This window comes from Aspergillus multicolor, assembly GCF_047715735.1.
Source record: "Aspergillus multicolor strain CBS 133.54 unplaced genomic scaffold BDW74scaffold_26, whole genome shotgun sequence".
NCBI lineage: Eukaryota > Fungi > Ascomycota > Eurotiomycetes > Eurotiales > Aspergillaceae > Aspergillus > Aspergillus multicolor.
In genome coordinates this window covers 20,996-40,906 of record NW_027395977.1, presented here as the reverse complement: position 1 = coordinate 40,906, position 19,911 = coordinate 20,996, and the positions used below count along the sequence as shown (strand labels likewise).

The 19,911-nt window shown below is 53.7% G+C and overlaps 10 protein-coding genes across 10 annotated transcripts; 2 read left to right on the top strand and 8 right to left on the bottom strand.

Moving 5' to 3' along the window:
* Nucleotides 1-401: 401 nt before the first annotated feature.
* Nucleotides 402-844, bottom strand: BDW74DRAFT_158909 (uncharacterized protein). Its single transcript, XM_073725391.1, has one exon. The coding sequence runs from the start codon at nucleotides 817-819 to the stop codon at nucleotides 517-519; it is 303 nt and encodes a 100-aa protein (XP_073580713.1). The 5' UTR covers nucleotides 820-844; the 3' UTR covers nucleotides 402-516.
* Nucleotides 845-1,084: 240 nt separating this feature from the next.
* Nucleotides 1,085-2,026, bottom strand: BDW74DRAFT_181142 (cytochrome P450; the record flags this gene model as incomplete). The annotated part of the gene is made up of 3 exons (XM_073729933.1): nucleotides 1,085-1,657; nucleotides 1,705-1,801; nucleotides 1,851-2,026. The coding sequence occupies 3 exons, from the start codon at nucleotides 2,024-2,026 to the stop codon at nucleotides 1,085-1,087; spliced, it is 846 nt and encodes a 281-aa protein (XP_073580712.1).
* A 540-nt stretch (nucleotides 2,027-2,566) lies between these two features.
* On the bottom strand, nucleotides 2,567-4,534 carry BDW74DRAFT_181141 (uncharacterized protein; the record flags this gene model as incomplete). Its single annotated transcript, XM_073729932.1, has 5 exons — nucleotides 2,567-3,235; nucleotides 3,292-3,381; nucleotides 3,436-4,076; nucleotides 4,126-4,280; nucleotides 4,329-4,534. The coding sequence occupies 5 exons, from the start codon at nucleotides 4,532-4,534 to the stop codon at nucleotides 2,567-2,569; spliced, it is 1,761 nt and encodes a 586-aa protein (XP_073580711.1).
* Nucleotides 4,535-4,962: 428 nt separating this feature from the next.
* Nucleotides 4,963-5,694, bottom strand: aspf34 (cell wall protein PhiA). The gene is made up of 2 exons (XM_073725390.1): nucleotides 5,360-5,694; nucleotides 4,963-5,305 (listed from the first exon to the last, which is right to left on the bottom strand). Exons 1-2 carry the CDS (start codon nucleotides 5,643-5,645, stop codon nucleotides 5,043-5,045), a joined length of 549 nt encoding a protein of 182 aa, XP_073580710.1. The 5' UTR covers nucleotides 5,646-5,694; the 3' UTR covers nucleotides 4,963-5,042.
* A 2,267-nt stretch (nucleotides 5,695-7,961) lies between these two features.
* Nucleotides 7,962-8,458, top strand: BDW74DRAFT_181139 (uncharacterized protein; the record flags this gene model as incomplete). The annotated part of the gene is made up of 2 exons (XM_073729931.1): nucleotides 7,962-8,195; nucleotides 8,255-8,458. 2 exons carry the CDS (start codon nucleotides 7,962-7,964, stop codon nucleotides 8,456-8,458), a joined length of 438 nt encoding a protein of 145 aa, XP_073580709.1.
* Nucleotides 8,459-8,479: 21 nt separating this feature from the next.
* BDW74DRAFT_158901 (zinc-binding alcohol dehydrogenase family protein) lies at nucleotides 8,480-9,684 on the bottom strand. The gene has a single exon (XM_073725389.1). The coding sequence runs from the start codon at nucleotides 9,618-9,620 to the stop codon at nucleotides 8,562-8,564; it is 1,059 nt and encodes a 352-aa protein (XP_073580708.1). The 5' UTR covers nucleotides 9,621-9,684; the 3' UTR covers nucleotides 8,480-8,561.
* An 84-nt stretch (nucleotides 9,685-9,768) lies between these two features.
* On the bottom strand, nucleotides 9,769-12,166 carry BDW74DRAFT_187000 (GMC family oxidoreductase; the record flags this gene model as incomplete). The annotated part of the gene is made up of 4 exons (XM_073731371.1): nucleotides 9,769-10,679; nucleotides 10,722-11,379; nucleotides 11,416-11,678; nucleotides 12,151-12,166. 4 exons carry the CDS (start codon nucleotides 12,164-12,166, stop codon nucleotides 9,769-9,771), a joined length of 1,848 nt encoding a protein of 615 aa, XP_073580707.1.
* A 381-nt stretch (nucleotides 12,167-12,547) lies between these two features.
* BDW74DRAFT_186999 (uncharacterized protein) lies at nucleotides 12,548-13,756 on the top strand (the record flags this gene model as incomplete). The annotated part of the gene is made up of 6 exons (XM_073731370.1): nucleotides 12,548-12,577; nucleotides 12,629-12,666; nucleotides 12,743-12,818; nucleotides 12,874-13,250; nucleotides 13,297-13,598; nucleotides 13,650-13,756. 6 exons carry the CDS (start codon nucleotides 12,548-12,550, stop codon nucleotides 13,754-13,756), a joined length of 930 nt encoding a protein of 309 aa, XP_073580706.1.
* Nucleotides 13,757-14,604: 848 nt separating this feature from the next.
* Nucleotides 14,605-15,801, bottom strand: BDW74DRAFT_186998 (glycoside hydrolase family 28 protein; the record flags this gene model as incomplete). The annotated part of the gene is made up of 2 exons (XM_073731369.1): nucleotides 14,605-14,860; nucleotides 14,921-15,801. 2 exons carry the CDS (start codon nucleotides 15,799-15,801, stop codon nucleotides 14,605-14,607), a joined length of 1,137 nt encoding a protein of 378 aa, XP_073580705.1.
* A 1,845-nt stretch (nucleotides 15,802-17,646) lies between these two features.
* On the bottom strand, nucleotides 17,647-19,156 carry BDW74DRAFT_169739 (putative LysM domain protein; the record flags this gene model as incomplete). Its single annotated transcript, XM_073727047.1, has 4 exons — nucleotides 17,647-18,293; nucleotides 18,342-18,508; nucleotides 18,569-18,864; nucleotides 18,935-19,156. 4 exons carry the CDS (start codon nucleotides 19,154-19,156, stop codon nucleotides 17,647-17,649), a joined length of 1,332 nt encoding a protein of 443 aa, XP_073580704.1.
* Between the last annotated feature and the right edge of the window lie 755 nt (nucleotides 19,157-19,911).

Below are 19,911 nucleotides of genomic sequence, written 5' to 3'. Positions count from 1 at the left end.
GGCTATACACACGGGATAAAAGGCTTTAATAGTCATTTCGTGGCAATGAACATACCAAGAATTGGTTCTTTGTTCCACAAACCGATTATCCGAGTATACCCTGGGACAAGATAAAGACAACAGGGAAGGACAAAGATCAAAGCCAAAGATACAAAGCCTGGAAATAACTAATTTCGGAGAATAACAAAGAATACAAGGACCAAGGTTAGTATGATAGTCCATATTGTTTGCACACGGTTAGGGCTATGAGGTCTATGGGAGGAGAAACCCTCATGCATTCACAAGAAGTTAAACTTTAATTAACACCTTTCTATATAAAATGCAAAGCATGCTACCTAAGCAGCGAACCCCTTATAAAACCCCCTTAAATCCTTAAACTCCCTCTTCAGCATCTTCCTCCGCTTCTCACTCCTTACTATAACCCTAACCGGGAACTTCTTGGGATGAATCACAAAGCCCCCCGCATACCCGCTTTTATTAGACATACCAGGTGAATTGCCTGACACTTTCCTAACACTAAAACCCCACACGATATTTGCATTGTTGATCTTGATCGAGGCCTCGGCCACTATTTGTCCAGAGCAAATTCGGCGTTCGGCGTCCGGCGCCCCAGCCGTACGAGGTTTTCCGCGTCTCGCCTGCTCCTAGTTGGATGCTGGCCTTTGTCTCGTGCTTGTTGCCGCCTAGCCAGCGCTCTGGTCTGAAGGGGGAAGGGTCATCGTATTCGTCCTCGTTGTGGTGGATGGCCCACGTGTTCGCGAAGAAGATTGTCCCCGCTGGGAAGACAAACTCCTTGTACGTGTCCGTCTGCGTGAGCATGTGCGGGATCCCGCCGGCTGCAACGGGGCGCCAGCGCAGAACTTCATGCATGCACGCTTCAATGTATAGGAGGTGCTCTAGATCGTACATCGTCGGCGATCGCTCGTCGCCACAGACGCGGTCGACTTCGTCTTGCGCGGTCTTAAGTGCAGTTAGGTTCTCGAGCATACCGAGGAGGAACAAATTCAGCGTTAAGAAAGTCGTGTCAGAGCCAGCTTCCATCAGGATCCCGCCGAGGTAGATTATACTTGTTATCTAGTTTATTTTACTCCTGCTTATTAATAAACTTCTTTATAAAACAGCCTGTTTGGATACCTCGTCGCATGCGCGCTTTAGTGTCGTTGTAGAGTGTCGAGTATAATGCCCGCTGATCATGACGGATCTGCTTTGCTTTGCACTTCCATGGGGCCAGCAACTCAGGAATGTGCCGTAGGAAGGTGATGCCATCAACAGGGGGTGCAGCGCCTAGTTCAAGGAGAGCAGTAAAACGGTTCTGGACGTCGTAGAGGGCTTGGACGTTGGGCGAGTCAAAGGTGTCACCACGTTGCCCGAATACCGATGCCAGGATAACGGCCGTAGTATAGCGCTCGATGTGTTCGTAGCATCGCCTCGGGTCGCGCAGTATGTCGTATGCTGTTTGGACTGCTTCTGCCTCTTGGATAGGGAGTATGCCGGCGAGCCCCCGGAGTGTTAAGAGGCCTTGGGCATCCTTGCGCTGGGATTCCAGGTGTTTTCGTAGGGAGCGAACAGAATGTGTGTGTCGTCTGGGCAGATGAGTTCGTTCGCGATGTATTTGGCTGGTTGGGAGGAGTAGATGTGGCCTCGCTTTTCGAGGAGCCTGGCAAGTGTGAGCGACGGAGACAGTAAGGATGGATCTAACCAGACGCACTGCTCAACGTCTCTCCAGTCATTGAGGATGACAACGTTCGACGGTCCGAACTTGAGTCCAATGATAGGGCCATAGTTCGTCCATTGGTGGAAGCTGGGTTCGTTAGCACTCTTACGGTCGTGATCAAAATATGATAACTGACGGGACAAAAGCTTTGGACTTGAGAATCAGATGACGGTTCCCGACCAGTGGCAGCGCTTTTGGTCCAGGAGGAAAGTTCTTTGGCCGCCAGCTCGCCCAGGTATATGGAGCAAGTGCCACGACAACCACTGCCAGCAGAGCTACGGCCAATGAAGCGAGTACCTCGACGCTTCCCATAATGAAACCCTTGTTGGCATTGCATTTGAACTCTCCGAGAAGGAGCCAGCGATTCTTTATTCCAATCGGACCATGGGGGATCGTCCATTGTCCTGCAGGGCTAAAGCATGACACGTCAGCATGCTGGACCGGCTCCTGCAGATGAAGCCAATTGAAACGAAGCTATTGGCAGCAGACAGGGATCATGGCCCTAGTGCGGAGCAGGAACCCCAGACTACCCCAAACGCCTTGGTCGCTTCTCCAGCAACATTGGGCTGGCAATATTCTCCGTCCTCACGCTGAGGAGGTCAGGGCTCCATGACGTGTGAATAATGGGGGGCAAGATGACTGTGCTGGGTCGGGTACCCGTCTAACGTTCAGACCGAACGATATGGCATTCATATAAGCAGTATAATGGTTGCACTGGAGGGATCTCAGCCGTATAGGTGTGATACCTCGTATTCCCATTATGTTGGGCGGGTTTCAGGTTTCATACTCGGCAACCAGATAGAAAGACAAACGGCATAAAACAAACAGATTAAATCAAGCCCTCACATCCAATCATTCCAAATAGACCAAATCGCTATCCTGCCCATTGGGCAACAGGGTCACCCCGCGCTGGACAACTCTCCTTCCGGATGAGCGGGCCCTGAGCAGAATGATATCACTATAGGCAGTCGGACTGAGGCGATTCTGTGGCGCCACGGGGGACTCCGTCTCACTGTCGGAAGTCCGCGAATAGTTGGATCGGCTCGGGGACTCGTCGTCAGAAACTGTATCAGGAACTATATGGTCTGGAGCTGGAACCGGTACCTCTGGCGCAGTCGAGGCCGGTGGACGTGGGATAGGGCCATGCGGTGCACTCTTTCGGAGGCGCTCCTCGCGTTCGGTGATTCTCCTGGCACGGTGACTGGGTCTTCGATTCCGCACGCTGTCCCAGCGTCCAGGTGGCGGACCCGGTCGGGTTGGCGGTGTTTCGGTGGTCAGAGAAACTGCTGCTGGCACGATTGCCCCTTCACGGGATAGACCATCATATGGTAACGGCTGGTCAGGTTGGTGCTTGTGATTTCCTTTAAAGTGCTGCCGGATGAACGAGTATGGGCCGGTTGAAGATTCTCCTGATAGCTTGCCAACAATGTATGCCACCGTCACCACGGCGATGAGGGCGACAAAGGCCCATAGAGGGTACCAAATTGCAGAGGTGGAGAAGGTTGTCATCCCAAAGATTCCCTGTTCATGGTGTCAGGATGGCAATGATTACACGAAAGTTCGAATTTGATACGCACAGCGACGAAGGACAGGGGTAGAAATGCAAATGCCAGGATGTTCAGACGGGCCACTGCGAGGCCTTGGGCGACAGTCTCGGTGTTGAAAACCTACAAGGTAGCTCTGTTAGCACAACCCTTGATGTAGGAGAGAGCAATACCCACTAAGCTGAGAACGCTGTTATACTGCTGCAAGATTACCTCGGAGGTCTCCCAGTGGTGATTCAAGTCATCCAGCGAATCCGCCACTCTTTCTATCAGGGTGCCCTTGAACGGTGCGCCGGAAGGCCAGGGGCCCATGCTTCCCTTGGTAATATGATCTCGAATCCGTTTAAAGGAAGCGATGTGTAGCCGCAGATCCTCTCGCAGGGTGATGACATTGGATGTCGCCCTATGCAGCTTCCGCGTGAGGTGCAGCGTGGAAGGACGCATGGAGTCCTCGTAGGCTTGAGCATCGCGACGAGCCAGATCGCGCCGGGCAACATCCCAGACTCCCGGCCAGTCGCCGCAGGCTTGGAAGAGGTCCATATAAATCCAGAGCGGGCAGTGGAGGAGCCGGTTCATGCGCCAGCTGTTCTCGAGTCCCCCAAGGTGCTTGTCGAGCAAGGGCAGGAGCATGAGGCTCGCGAGCCAGAGGACAATCATCGGCTCTTCGGCGTGTTTCTGTCGGTCCAATCGCGATGCTGACAGGATTTGAGCTGCGACGCCGTGGATCGTGACCATTCCGTCATCAAAGTTCATGGTCGGGACGTTGTGCTCGGTGCGTGTTTGGCTCGCCGAGAGGTAGTTGAGCAGGAAGCTGAATTCTATACATAATTCTTAGCTCGATAACCGCTGCCAAAGGGAGATGCTCACCTTCCTTCTCGTCATCGTAGGATGGCCTGACGGCCGTACTCGGTCCCTGACCCTTTCCTGAACTAAGATAGTTGACTAGGTCGCGTGGGAAGCCCTTCAGCTCGGTATCCAGAGTGTCAAGAAGCCATGGCTCAGTGGGACTGCCGCAGAAGACACTATACAGGGCTTAGCAGGGACGAAAGAACAACCCACTGGGTACTCACATAATCAGAGCTCGATTCTGTAAAGTGCAGTCCCGAAGTCTTGCTCGCAGGTGTCCGCCGATAGTGGCTGCCTGCGCTTGGGAGAAGCGCTGACCTTCAAACATCGGGCCTTTGGTGACCTGGCTGGACCCCGTGTTGGTGTAAACGGTGACTGCCCTGCCATGGGCCACAGGCGTGGAGCGATCCTTCTCCCGGATGCTTGACATTGCTTTAAAGATTGCGGCCTAGATGTTTTGTGGAAATCGCCCGTAGGCCGACTATGAGAATGTTGTCCAGGAGACTACAAGACCCTCGTATCTGCAGCAAGAGCTGAGCTGAACTTTCAGCTCAGGCCAGCCTCGTCGGCTCTTGTGTCTCGACTTGGCGAACCATTGTCCGATCGGGACTGATGGCAGGGGTTGTGATTGGCGAGACGGGCGATCGGAATGAACAGCTGAAATTATTGGTCAGGTTGCAATGGGATCCTTGTCTCCCAGGCAATGAAGAACATTCGCAAGTGGCAGGGGTTTTGGTCTTGCTACCTTCGGCTCCGAGTCGTTCCTTCTTATATGAGGAGGTCAGCATCTAATCGGAAGGTGCGACCGACGCGGTTGAGCAGCGACCACACTGCAGGAAGGAACATCAAAATGAGCACGAGGATATATGCGATCTATTCAATAATATACAGGTACAGTGAGACTATATACAAAAGGTCCTAAAAACACGCTTAGCCGCTTAGGAGGAGTAAGTGCAGGCCACGGGACTGTCGGTCTTCTCGACGCGAGCAGCAATGCCGACACAGTTGCTGTTGCCAGCGGGGTTGGCAGCACCAGCAGAGGCCCAGATGCTGTAGGCGCCGTCGATGCTGTTGGGGCAGGCGATGGGGCTGCTGCCGTCGAAGAGCAGGTGGTTGTTCTCGTCGATCGACCAGCCGGTCAGCTCGCCGTTGCGGGGGGCGCTGGACGAGTCGCCGGTGGTGTAGCCGATGTTGCCCTGGCCTGGTGATTTGTTAGTATTGCAGTCCTTGGGGAATGGGAGGGAAGGGGGCGTACCCATGCCGGAGCGGTCGACGTAGAACTGCTGGGTCTCCTCGGTGCCGTAGAGGTACAAAGAGCCGTCCTTGAGGTAGAAGGTGGCGAAGCCGTCGTCAGTGCCATCGCAGGTGGCGTTCTGCTTGGGAAGGCCGGCGAAGAGGCTGCCCTTGGCTGCGTTGAAGCCAGAGTACTGGACGGCATCACCGGAGCGGATGGCGACGACGCCAAAGGTCTCGGGGGTGCTGGGGGCAGCAGTGACGGCAGCGGCCAGAGAGGCAACGGCGGCGACGGAGGTGAACTTCATTGTGATGGTTGAGAAGGTGCAAAGATTGCGATTGAAAGAGAGATTGTTTGCTTGTTTGGTAGTGACTGAGTGATGATGGGACGAAGACGAGGGAGTAGGAGCTGGTATTTATATGCTGAATCTCCCCCAGCCCCAGATACATCAAGATGACTCTGGGAGCATTGATTTGCCTCCATCCGCACCATTCCAAGGATTGATCTGCGCCTGATCGTTGAAACCTCGGCTGTTGACCTCATTTTCTCCACAACCTGTCTCGGATGAGGCGGAGGATACCCACCGCGTCATTAAATCAGGATGATTTAGATCGGAGGACTAACTCTGCTGGGAAGGTCACTAGCCATGTTGAGAAAGAGAGTGCCAGGTATAGTCAAAGCCTTCTAAAAATATAAGTCCCTGGCCCACCGTTTCCAGAGGGTTCCCCTGAGTGATGCAACTGCGCTTAAGCGATGTCTTACTTGCTGAGACACCCAGTCACTTGGCCACTGTCCAGGGCTGGGCGCAGGCAGCAGTGCAGCACGTCTTGCATGGTAGCCCTGTTAATGGTTACGAATACGAGTCTGTTGCGGTGTCGATGACCATCAAAACCACCTCAAGCTCGCATATAGAGTATGACGGAGCTACAGGGCCTGCAGTAAACCCTGAAATGCGTCGGCTTATCCCGACTATTTACACTCCAAGCGTGCAGACTTGGCGTTTCAGCCATCAACGGCATGGCGCTGTCATTCAACGGCTCAAGCTAGAGGGCCATTGGCATGTTCCGGGTCTATATTGACGGTGAGTCTCGACCCGGTGTACAAGAAAGAGCTCGATGAAAACGGCAGAAGTCCCTGGCAACCGCAGAAGGAATGACAAGGATTGAAAGGGCGAGACTTGTTTGGATTCTCTTCCCATTACCTCTTTATGGCTTAGAACAATCTTAGAATAAAGCCTGCGCCGATTAGCTAATAGAAACATCTCTTTTCATTGGCGACAGAGAATAGTAATAGAGCACTTTTGAGACAGAGGGATATGGTGTCGAGTATAGAGTCAGATCAATGCGTGACCTATATTACGGTCTTCTTCGTTGTTGGACGAAATCACCTTGGCCCTTGCTTCTGCAGGAATCTCCTTTCCAAGGCCACCGGAATGGGACTACCATGCAGTCAAAGAGAGATGCCTTATTCCTATCATGCGCAATAAGGAACCCATAGCGACCACAAAATTTGGTCTCGAAAAGAGAGTAGATCGATTGCGGGTTGCCCCTATACATGACCCGTAGACTCCACCAATCTCACCGCGTGATCACCGAGGTATCGCCCTATCTCGCTATTAAGCAACGTGGTCGGCTTATCCCAGTGATATGCATTGTTTGTCCCCTCTATAGAAGGCTATGGAATATGACTATAACTTAAAAGCGTTCGGCGGTCTACGGCCATCTCTCGGAGATTTACATTCCATAGACCAACATCGCTCAATAATGCGGGATCAATCCGTAAGGCGCCAGGAACGTCGATCATGCCTCATTTCGCATGTTTCTAGAAAAGGGGCGAACGTTTCCTCGTTGCAAGCTGTAGGGGTTGAACCGGTCTCTGAGTCTCACCGAGGGTTATTCTGTAGAAAATCTATGGGGGATAGGTTGTGGATATGGCCTCCCAGAACCTCAAAAGCCCGACTGACCATTCAGGAGTCAGGGCTGCTGTATACCAAGTCAATGTAGGTAAGCCGAAGCCCTTCTTTACATGCAGCCAACTTCCCAGCGGTGCCGTTATCTACCAGTAAATCTCTCCTAATAGTTGTCGGCACTGCGCTCTTAACTAGATACCGACGATCAAAGGGACGTGAGAAGTATTAAGGCGCGGTAGGAACCCTTAATCCATGTTGAGGATTCCCTGATTTTTCAGGTTGGTAAGGCCATTGATGGATGGATAGGCGTGATTTTGAATAGCAACGCCGCCGCAGAGGACGACTCTTAATATACATTTGTACATTGTGCATCAGTCTACAGCGCGACGAATTGCTCATCAGTATTCCAGTTAAAATGGTAATAACTCGCCTATTCGTCGGGAAAGTAAATCTTCAGCATTCTACTGGGCAAACTTGATATGAAAGATATATATTGCACCTCGACCAGAATCAGACCGGAGAGGGAGATAATGCCAACCTACACCCACGAAACCTTTCGGGAGACTGCTTCGGGAAGGTGATATGGTTCTAATGTCCCACCTCACCTTGTTCCTATTGTTATCTGCATACAGGGAGACTGATTACTGCCCAGGTGCAGCCTTGCTCAATCCGTGACTCAGTCTCCTTCTCCTCATACCACACCACCCACCAGCCATGACGCCAGTCGTCCGCCGTCGCCGTCGCAAGTGCAGGGCCTCTGCCACTCCTGCTACCGCAGAAGGGCAGGTGCCACCCGTCACCAGCCCTTGCAGACTGCCTGGCGAGTTTCACATCGCATGCGATCTCGCGTCTCCCAAGTGCAATTGGTGTTATCACCACAACGTGGAATGCACTTTTACTCGCAACCAGGAACCCAGCGGCATTGGGTACATCAATGATCATCTGGCTGTACATGCACATTAAACTTCTTGCTCTACGATATCATGCTGACTTTTATTTCCATGCAGTTTATGCCAGTTTGCATGCTCACCTGGTCCAATACTAATGTCGCCAGCACCATCGCGCCATTTGAGTTGAGCTCTGGGTTCTACCACTGGGGCTATGCTCTGCCTCCTCACGAAACTTATGCTGTCCTCGGTCACATCTATCCCACTTCTGCCGTTCGTCTAGTCTTGCGCTTGACCATTTCTCTCACAGGCTTTATGTTATAGATACTAGAATAGATGGGCGGTGTTTTTCAATGCTAGTTGATTCAATATATCTACAACCCAAAAAACTACCATATCCGCTCTCATAACGCCCACTCGTAGCTCTTCAAGGCCGAATAACAACCTTCTCCCCCGAAACACCCGCTCGGTTCTTATCCAGCGCCTCATCCAGCTTCTCCAGCCCCCCCTCCACAACGACCGGTCGGTTGGGAACGAACTTGCCTGTCGCAAGCCATCCGTCTTCCCCACCCAGGCTCTTCGTCAGCGGCACACTCAGGTACCGCAGGTTCGGAGCGCTGCCGAGGCCCAGAACCTGCCGCACCTCGACCTTGGGGCTCTTGGACGCGCCGAGATCCTTGGCGGCGTCGTTGACGGCCTGCACGACGACGACTTGGCTGGAGATGGCGGCGGCCGCGAGAATTTCCACGCCGAGCGTTTGCGTGTCGGGGGTAGAGATGGCATCGAAAACGAAGTCCAGTTCCAGACCGTTCAACGCGGAGATGAAATCTTGCGGGCTGGACTGCTTGCGGTCGAGCACGACGTGCGCGCCCAGCTTCTTGAGGTGCTCGGCGTGCGTGAGGGACGAGTTGGTGATGATGCGCGTGTAGCCCGACAGCCGCGCGAGCTGAATCACGTATTGCCCGACCGAGGAGCTGCCGCCCAACACGACGAGGGCTTTTCCGTGACCAGCACGATCGCCGCCTTCATCCCAAGGAGCGGGTGCTAGGCCGCGGCCGGTCTTGTCGTAGAGACCCGTGATGCCGGCGACGGTGGCGAGACTGATGCCCGCTGCCTGCTCGTCAGAAATAGACTTGGGCGTCTTGCCGACCAGCTCCGCGGGCATCTTGCAGTACTGCTGGAAGGTGCTGGCGTCGTAGTTGCCGATGATGCCCTGGAAGAAGACGCGGTCGCCGACGGCGAAGCTCTGCACGTTGCTGCCTACGGAGACGATCTCGCCGGCGGCATCGCTGCCCAGGACTGCTGGGTAGGACGAGACGAAGAAGCGGTAGTCGCGAACCTTCCAGTCGACAGGGTTGATGGCGGTGGCGGTGATCTTGATGCCGACCTCATCGTTGCCCAGGGGAGGGAGAGAGCGCTCGGCGACGGTGTGTGTTGGCTTCTTCTCCTCGAAGTAGGCGGCCTTGAAGCTGGAAGGGATGGACATGGTGCTGGTGATGCAGTGGGAGAGATGTTGACAGATTCTGGTTGCTGGAACTCGCCGGAAGCCCGTGGAGCAGAAAAGCGGGGCAGAGGGAGAGAAATGATGTCATCTATCGTGATTATTGAGTGAGTTATGTACATGAATTACTAATCTATTGTGCCAGATCCTGCTTGACCAGATCCGCGGCCTTCTCCGCCAGCGCAAAGACTATCGCCTGGATGTTGCCTCTGGGGATCAAGGGCATGATGCCTGCATCCACCACCCTCAGGTTCTTGGTGCCATACACCCTCAGTCTGCTGTCCACCACTCCGCCGCTCTCTCGGGGCGCCATGGCCGTTGTGCCAGTGACGTGGTAATGGGCGACGATGCGGTCTCGAGTCAGTTCTCGCGCAGTATCGAGGTCATCTACGCGTTTCTCGCTGTGCAGACGGCGACCATCCTTCTTGATTAGCGAGGCCATTGGCTCAGTTGACGCGAGAGTCTCCAGCCATTGGGTGTGTCTAGCATGCAGCTCGAGGTCCAACGGGTGGGAGAAGAACTTGGGATCGAACAGAGGAGGCGCATAAGGGTCGTTGGAGGTCAAGTGGACATGACCGCGGGAGAAGGGCCGGTTGAGGACAGAGACAATACTAACGAAAGATCCTGGTTCGGTCATTCCGAAGATGCCTTTGGGACTGGGACCCTTCTCTGGCGTGATTTGGAAGGGGGCAAGGGTGTACTGTGCGCTAGGCTCGCTGTCGTCTTCCAAAATCTGGCGCAGGATGCGATATTGCGATTCCCGACCGGGGCGAGTCGGATACTGGTGGTCCTCGAGGTATTGCTTGAGAAGTCCGCTCAACTCTCCATCCTGCAGTGAGGGAAGCGTCATGTAGGCAGAAGACAGCGGACATAGACCAAGAGGACCAGCGCCCGAGTGCTGCTGCCAGGCGTCCATGGCCACCTTGGCCACTGCGGGGTCACGAAGGGCTTCTGCAGTCTGCTGACCGTCTGCGACTTCCCAGCTGAAGGGGACAAATCCGTGCTCCTGCAGGTTCTCCCCGACGTTTGGATTGTCAATGAGGACTTCAATGCCGTGTTCTGATAGCAGCTCTGCACCGCCGATACCCGACAATTCGAGCAGCTGAGGAGTCTTGACAGCTCCCGCCGAGAGAACGACTTCGTTCGCGGCGGATACTATTCGTCGGACTCCGTCTTCGGGAGTGAATTGCACACCGGTCGCAACGACAGATCCGTCGACACCTTTCTTCAGCACAATTTTCTCGACAGTTGCCTCAGTCAGCACCCGCAGGTTGGGCCGTTTCGCGATCTCGTCGTTGTAGTATGCAACACCAGCATGGCTCCGGCTCTTGTCCTTCGGATTGATCGTCGCCGGGTTGCAGAAAGCGCCCTTTGCAACACCAGAGATGGGGTCACCGGTGAGCTGGTGGTTGAGATTTTCGAAGACTTTGGGCCACGCGGCGCTGAATGCGGGATAGGGACCCTCGCCAAAGGAGATCTGGATCGGTCCATCGCCACCTTGAAGCGTCTCATTGATGTAACCGAGGGAAAGCTCATCGCGGATTGCAGGACTCGGAGGTGTGTATGTTTCGGACTTGCGCAGGTACTCGGACAGTGAGGCCCAGTTCCAGCCCGAGTTGCCCAGTTCCTCCCACGAGTCGACATCTTTCTTGCTGGGGTAGATTACCATGCCTAGATTGATGGCCGATGAGCCTCCTAGAGTCCGACCGCGGGGTTCTGCAATCTGGCGGCCATTCAGGCCATCCTGTGAGGGGTTATCAGCGTTCGACACTCATCTGACTATCGGCCGGTCGCGAAAAGAGAGGTATACCTGAGGCGGACTGGTAATGCACCAGTCAAACTCTGGATCAAAGTAGGTGCTGGCAGCAAGACCGGGGACGGCAATGCGAGGATCGTTGACGCGATTGCTCCCTGCCTCGAGGACCAGCACCTTGATTTTGGGATCTTCAGTCAGGCGGTTGGCAATGACCAGTCCCGCGGTACCACCACCGACGACGATGAAGTCGAATAATTGCGAGTCCAAGCCGTCCACGGACGAGGTGTCTACTGCAGAAGCCATGGCGAGTTGTGTCAGGGAGTTAAGGGGCCAAAGAGAATTCCGACAGGATAGATGACGCGGGCGGGGAGAGTGATAAATCGAGGAGCCACGTGGGTGCTGTCTGGCATGCCTGCCAAGATACGATTTTCTTGCCGGCTCTTGGACTCTCAGTGTCTTGCCATCGGGGAGAAGCTGTTCATTCAGTCTAACGTGTCTAGTAGTGTGTCTAGTGGCCTGCGCGGTGGGGAGTGGTGGGGGTCTCTGCCGTTCGGGCCTTGGGGGCCGAACCGAGAGTCAGAAATGTTAACTGGCTATAAATGATTGAGTGTCAGTTCTATATTCTTTTGCGGTTCATAGACATGTGTACGCATTGGTCCTCGAAGAAAATACGCGGTCATCATCAGCCAAGCCGACAAGCTTTGACAAGCTCAGCGTGCGTCCAACCCTAACAGCCAAAACGGGACGGGGAGATTGAACTGCAAGATAGCGCCATGGCAGGACCCAGAGCCCAGGCCGTGGGTCAGACAGTGCAGCCAGTGCAGCCAGTCAGCCAACGTGCTGCCATGCTCGGGATTGGAGTAGTTCACGACCGGGCCTGGCACATGGCTGCAGACCCCACAGGCTATCGTTTGATCCTGCAAGGCGATGCTTTCGACAGCCAGGCGGGTCGGCACTTTATCAGCCAACCTCCCTTTCTTCGCTTTTGAGTTTGTGCTACTGGAATCCCTGCTCTGACAGGTCAACGGTCTCTTCGTTTTGAGTTCTCTGTTTTGAGAGACCGACGATGAAGACGTACGCCCTGGACGTGCCACTGGCGCGCGACCCGGTGATTGCGGTCACTGTGTTTGGGGTCGTGGCGACGCTGACAACAATCATGAGGTTCATCTCGTTGCGGATGCGACAAGTGAAACCTGGAGCTTCGGAATACATGATCATGGGCGCCTTGGTACGATAGCCACAAAAGGCAGAAAACCTCGTCGCTAATAGATGCAGGTAATAGTCTACATCTTCATTGCCATCCAGTACATCTGTCAGTGTTCCATGGCCATCTCTTGACGATTCTAACAAGCGCAGTGTCTATCGCTGGTGGTTGTGGCAGGCATGTCGGAACAGTCGACCCATCTTCGGTCATTGTGACGCTCAAGGTACGCCGTTTGGAAATCCTCCACCAAGGCTTCAACTGATCACTCAATTTGTTAGACGATCCTCCCACTCGAAGCCTTATACGGAGTCGTCATGTCCCTCGTCAAAACCTCGATCATGCTGTTCTACTACAACATTTTCGGCACCAAGCGGTCCTTCAAGCTCAGCGTGATGGTAGTCATGACCATCGTCTGGCTCTGGGCCATCAGCGTCGCCCTCGAAACACTTCTTCTCTGCCGGCCTCTGGCGTTCAATTGGGACACCTCAATCGATGGGAAATGCGGCCAGCGGAATGCAACATACGTCGTGGCTGGAACCCTGAATCTGGTCACGGATCTGATGGTGATGGTCTTGCCACTTCCTCACTTGTGGAAGTTGAAGCTCAATATGGCTAAGAAGTTGGCGCTGACATCGGTTTTCTCGATGGGTCTTCTGTGAGTCGTTGAAGTCCTATTACGATCCTGTTTTTAACGCGAGCAGGGTGTCGGTCATCAGCATCGTCCGTCTGTCGGCTCTAATGGCGATCGACTTCAACGATGTCACTTACTCACTGCCCATGGGCGTGCTGTGGACAGTGCTGGAGCCGGAGCTCGCCATTATCTGTGCCAACATGCCTATTCTCAAGCCGATTCTATCCCGCATGTTCCCCAGGTTCTTCAGCTCGACGCGCCAGAAAAGCTACGGGGTGTCAGATCCACAAGCATTTGAGCGACTGGACGAACGAGAATACTCGCTTGGTCAGGTAAGCCGGGATCATCTGGCGCCAACCTCCACTGCAGGTGGTCGCTTCAAGGGAACTGGAACATATACCACTACCACTCTAGGGAGCATAGACGAGGAGTCTCGAGATTCAGACCAGCAGCGTTTGAGGGACCATGCGCAGGATCCATCGGGCATCAGTGTCGTGCAGAACTTCGATGTCCAGTATAACCATAAATAACATTAGCAGCGATTGATGCCCTAAATCTATCTCATATCTCAATATATCACTAACAGACACCGGGTGACACTATCTCCACCTACCTTAGGTGTTCTTACGACCCATCGATTCCGCCAACAGCGCCCAGCATCTTGTAGCCGGTTTCCCGAATGCTCGCCAGGCTGAACTCTAAGCGAGGGGGTGCGCCATGGGCCTTCATGGGAATCGGCGATTCACATAACGAAGCCGGTATTGAGAGAGTGCAGAAACTTAGACGGGATTTTATAAGACGCAGTTTAACAAATCTATCCACTGGTCTCCTGAGCGTATTTACGATTGTGGTTCTGTTGTCAGTGTTAAGCTTAACAGTGTGCGGATATATATTTCCGTGATGACTTTCAAGCTGTCAAGCAGTTAATTCGCAAGTGCCACATTCCAGCTTAAATCCCCTCGGTTGTCCAGGGATATTTGGATTTGGTAAATGATCAGTATTCAGCGCCCGAGCCGTCTAGTAACTAGGATGAATTAAAGATTATTTTCTACCAACTTTGTCTTATATAGACAGTCGTAGAACATTATACAACTATACCTTGGCAGAACACGGGATCAAACTTGAGTTCTCGTCCGGAGACATGCATGAATAAATAAAACCGGAATGTCTCTTTCATACATATTTTTGAGCGCTGTAAGTTGATTTTACAGTGAGAGAAGAACGAAAGTTCGGATAACTGGACCTCAGCGTTGGTGAAGACACAAGATCTCCATTATCGCCGGTCGCATAAGATTGACAATACTAAATAGAATACACGAAAAGAAGGAAACCCTTTTCCAAGCCCCTGACTACACCCTCGCTACCACTGGAGAAATGTTTAAGTGCTGCACGAAGCGACGCTGGGGACATTCTCGCACTCGGAGTAGTCCTCGCCACCGGTGACCTCGACGCCGGACCAGGTCCAGTCGGAGCAGCCGTCGTCGCCGCAGACCACGACGATGTTGTAGCCGTCCGAGTCGACGGCGCCGGAGCCCGAGATGTCCTCAATGGTGAGGTCGGTGATGGGGATGCCCGAGGTGGCTTCGCCGTCGAGGTCGCCGCCATCGTAGTTCTGCTCGATCAGGATACCGTACCTGGAAATGTTAGTTAGAGATACTTGGCTAGGGTGGAGTGGGAGGAGGGCAGGGGCGTACTTGGAGATGGAGTCGAGGGTGATACCGGAGTAGGTGACGCCCTTGATCTCACCAGTCTCGTCGGACTTGGCCTTGATGCGGATACCGTTGACCGAGTTGGAGACGGTCGAGTCCTTGAAGGTGACGGTGTCGACGGTGTTGTCGTCGCGGCCGCCAACACTGCCGATGGACAGACCGTGACCACCAGAGCAGGTACCGCCGCTGAAGGTGATCTCGGTTCCCGAGTTGACAGCGACACAGTCGTCCTGGTTGTAGACCTTGGCGCCGGTGATGACGACGTTGTTGGACTCGCCAATGTCGAAGCCGTCGGTGTTGTGGCCGCCCGCGTCGTCACCGGCCGAGTTGTCGATGGTCATGTCGGTGATGGTGAGGCCGTCGCAGCTGTTGATGGAGACGGCCTGCACGGGGGTGTTCTCGATGTAGAGGTTCTCGATGGTCGAGTCCTTGAGCGAGTGGGCGTAGAAGAACTTGGGCTTGGTGACGCCGCCGTTGGAGCCCTCGCCGTCCCACCAGCGCGAGCCGTCGGGGTTCAGCTTGGCTCCGTCGGCGCCCTTGATGGTGATGCCGGTGCCCTTGATCTGGAGGAGGGGTCCGTCCCACTCCTCGTACTCCCAGGAGGTGGTGCCCTCGAAGACGACGGTGGTGTCGTCCTCCAGGTCGCTGAGGTCGAGGGTGGTGCCCGAGGGGACGGTGATGTCGGACAGGGTGATGGTGGCACAGTCGGCCTGGGACTTGCTGGCAGAGGCCGCACCGTCTGAGCCGGAGAAGGTGCAGGAGTCACGCTTGGCCAGGGTCGGGGAGGCCGTGATCATGGGGTGGGGGGTGGCCAACACCTCGGTGGCAAAGGCCACAAGGGCAAGGGATCCAAGAGCGTAGTACATTTCGACCAGCGAAAGAGGTTAAAGAATGACAGAGAAGGTGAATGAGAAGGAAAGAAAGAGAGAGTGATGGTTGACGGAAAGCTCATCTCAACGGTCGGACAGAGCCCTTATATAGGGCGACGAGGGGGAATGCAGCCGGTTCTGGGCTTCCTCCTGAGGAGTCCTTTGTATCCTCCGTGTTTCCCTCATCTATTTTGTCCTCCAATGGTCGTCTCTCTGCACAGCATGTAACACTGCTACCTAGCAGGCAGTGGGGCCCGAGTCAGCCCTGTCAATGCCCAGAAAGCTTCGCCTTTCTTGTTCCTGAAGGGCAGAGGGCAGCTGGGCCCGAGCGTACGACGGAGATGTATCCGGTGGGGTTTGCTCCTGTTTCAAGCAGACAGCTTCGGGGTTTCGTATAGCGGCGGTTCTTCGTATCTCCGAGCAGAGCTGACGAATCTCGTGTGGAGTTCGTATCTCTTGGCTGGAATCGGTGTTTCATCCAGACAGCTCGTCTCCATGCCCGCTTCCGGTACACCCGGCCGTCGTAAGCGATTAGGCGGTTGCAAATTCAGTTAATAGGTAGAATTGAAGGTGCAGCAGATGTAAGTATACCTCAACAGAACTCTCCCTATCCTGGAATGGGATTTTCTGGCATAGCAACAAGCGGGATGAGGTGGGTAAGCCAAGATACCGTCGCTTCCGTTGCTCCCGCGCGCTCCTTCGCGAAACGGAATGAAAAGGTGGTGTTTTGCGAGACATGATTCAATCCTGATGATCATTCCCCTTCTTGTTCAGGGCGACGTGCCGTGATGCCGGCGAGATTGAAGCTCTTCCTTCTGATCCAGCCCTAATCCCATTCGGCAAAGTCCTGTGGGGTAAGGTAGCGCAGACAAGCAATACATTTTCCGCCCACGTTCCACCGGTTCTCGCAAAGAAAGGCTGTATGCGAGCTGCATCGCCGACTCGTGTTAGGTGTTTGGTGACATAAAACCTGAGTTTCGTTGCTCCCAGGATTTTTGGTTGACGGGGACCTCACGGCTGATTCACTTTCGTGGCCTGCGACCGAGTATCATCGTACTGTCTAGGCAGATAATTCGCACCCACTCGTAGCCCGCATGTCGCTCAATTTCTGTTACACGTGCTACTTGGATGAAGCGCGACGCACAAACACATGCCGAGGACTTACATTAGGCAAGGGCGCCAGCGCCCAGGCCTCTAAGTAATAAACTTGACTAGCCGATTTCATAGCGACGCGCGAACGCTGATGCTACCATAGCAATACAGGACCTATCAAAACCTGAGTCTCAGCAATTCTAAGTATCAACTCAATTGTTGCCATGATAGGCGTTTCCCCGCATGGAGGGCTGATTTGCCGCGTTCCTTCGTAGGGTTTTCATATCAAAGGGCAGGCCTACTTAAACACAAACGAAATATATATCACATCCAATCCCGTGATTTATAAAAACACTCTATAAGTCAGTCAAAAAGTTTTGTGCTTAGGGTTATTGTGAGTGAGGCTATGCTCGTATCAAATGCTATGCTTCCTCGTTGCCCAGTAGGAGTTCATCCTGTCAACCATGAAGTGTGGGAGCGAGGGTTCCGATAGTGGCACTACGGCGATGACGAGAACTTTCAAGTTTCAAAGCTGTCAGGTGGCCATTCTCTCGAATATTACGACTTCCTGTTCATAGGGCGTGCGTGTCAAGTTGACGTATGGAATAATTGGCGGGAAGCGATTTATTGTGCCTCCAATCGGGTCCAGTGGATACGGGAAAGCCTCGCGCCTCAGTCGTCCTCAAAACTAGAACTATTGCTTGATATAAGGTACATCGAGGTCATTAGGTACTCGGAGACCCCCAATCCCTAAACACCAACGCAGACAAAGTATCCTAGCCACAGACTTGCACACCCAGACCCGACATATGGGTTCCACCTCCCAAACTGAGCGGCAGTAATGCCGTACTGCTGCTGGATATCCCAGCACGTATCCCCGCTGGCAACCTGATGCCATTTGACACAGGTACTGATGCTGTCCGGCATGGGTGCAACATCTGAGGTAGCCACGCAGTAGTAGTACCCTGCTTGAAGGTTGCTGCACGTTGACCCGACGGCCGGGTTCCATTGGTAGAAGAGGTCCTGGGTCAGGTAGGTGTATTCTTCATTGGTGATCGACCAGCAGCTGTCGCCGGCTTTAGCCTGATAGTACGTAGTGCAATCGCTGGTTATGCCGGACTGAGTAGGGGATGGCCCAGACGATGTGGCGGTGGTTGTTGTTGACGCAGTTTTCGTTGTCGTGCTTGCACCTGTGGACATTAGAATACAGTAGCATGCATATGGAGTGGATGAGGACAGACCAGAGACGCCGACGCAGACGTAATATCCAGCTTGAAGGCCAGCGCAGGTTGTGCCTACCGCTGGGTTCCAGGAGTAAAAGTCGTTGAGGGATATGCCATTATCCGACGCGATGTCAATACAGGTATTGCCCGACACAACAAAGTAATAGTCATTGCCTAAGAGCAGTTAGCTAGGTGAAGAGAGTTTTGGACGCCGATGCATACAGTTCTCCGCGATGCCGCTCTGCTGCGGCGAGTGGGGGTCAGTCGTTGTGGTTGAAGGGGCGCTTGTAGTTGTCGTCATGGTTGTTTTGGTGGTGGTGATGGAACCAGAGACTCCGACGCAAACATAGTATCCCGCTTGGAGACCCGAACAATCGTTCTTGACGGCCCTAATAGAGGAGTAAGTCAGTAAGGGGTTTGGTCCTTAGGGGTCATAAAGGTACACTGACGGATTCCAGGAGTAGAATTGCTCCAACGTAAAACTCCCATACGAATCAACAATGGCTTGACAATAGTCGCCCTTCTCCACAAGGTAGAAGTGACTGCACTCGGATGTCAGTCCAGTTTGTGTGGGAGAGGGACCTCCGGTTGTGGTAGTGACGGTAGTGGTCTTTGTGGTGGATGTAGCCGAATTGGTTGGCGGCACGGTGCTGGCGGTGGTGGTGGGTGGAGAAACATTGGGAGCTTCGACGCAGTAGCTCAGTCCGACTTCCAATTCACAGTCAGATTGAGACAGAGACGGGTTCTGGAAGGGGGGAAAGGAGAAACCAGAGGTTAGTGGCAGGGATTGAGAATCGCTCAGAGGGAATGCTTACCCATGCCACGAGCTGGGCAGTTGTGATACCGAAGAAATCCTGCAAATCCGCACATGTATCGCCCTCAGCAATTGAGTTAGCCCAATAGGAGCAGTCTGTGGTCACGCCAGGGTCAGTATCTCCAGTGAGAGAGTCCCCATTCGTCCAACGTTTGCTGAGAACAGTTGCGCTGGACGAAGCGAGCAGGGCGAAGACCAATGTCAGAGCTTGAACGACAAACATGTTGGCGAACGGTGGCTCAGGGAAGGCAGTGATCAACAAGCGAGAGGCCCTGATTCCGTCTAGTATTGGATAAAGATCCCCCCTTATGTACGCGAGGGAAGAGTGTCCTGTGATCTAGACTAGATACCATGACACGGCCTCGGTCAACTAGAGAATACATGAAATGGTAGGGTTAGGCTAATGTAGACGGGCATTGATTGCTCAGCTGCTCCGGATATCCCGGGGCGAGTGACTCCGAGAGCCAAGGACCCTGCGGTTTACACTAGACTCCAACGCAGAGATTTACTTCCGAGATGCATGAACCAGCCCCTCTGAGCCATCCAATCAGTTGACAAGGAGTGGCGAGGGGAATGGAAAGCTCATTCGGAGGTTGCAGTTCACATGGGCACAGCTCCACTTATCACATCCCCCATGCAAGGGACGGTCAATCTGATACTCGCCAAGAGAAAGATAGAGTAGACACCAGCAAATCATCTCGAAGAGGCGTATTGTTCGACCGGACCGACCCGCCTTGGGGGGTATGAACCCCACCTAACCTGATTGGGGTTACATTGGCCTTACGCGGATCCCTAGATTGTATACAATGAACCCGAAAATACTCCACGGAGGCTACGTGGTTGTAGTTCATGCAGGGGTTGGCTCATTGACTCACGCAAGGTAGTATCATAGAGTCACTGTGTGATCACATGGCATGATTTCCTTTTACACAGACCAAAACCTACAGAATTGGACATGCTCTACGCCTACCCGTGGGA

Bases quoted from the DNA above. Each gene is read 5' to 3' on its own strand.
- BDW74DRAFT_158909 (XM_073725391.1), bottom strand. From the start codon at position 819: ATGCTCACGCAGACGGACACGTACAAGGAGTTTGTCTTCCCAGCGGGG.
- aspf34 (XM_073725390.1), bottom strand. From the start codon at position 5,645: ATGAAGTTCACCTCCGTCGCCGCCGTTGCCTCTCTGGCCGCTGCCGTC. The intron at 5,306-5,359 runs GTACGCCCCCTT...ACAAATCACCAG, and splicing joins CGTCGACCGCTCCGGCATGG to GCCAGGGCAACATCGGCTAC.
- BDW74DRAFT_158901 (XM_073725389.1), bottom strand. From the start codon at position 9,620: ATGTCCATCCCTTCCAGCTTCAAGGCCGCCTACTTCGAGGAGAAGAAG.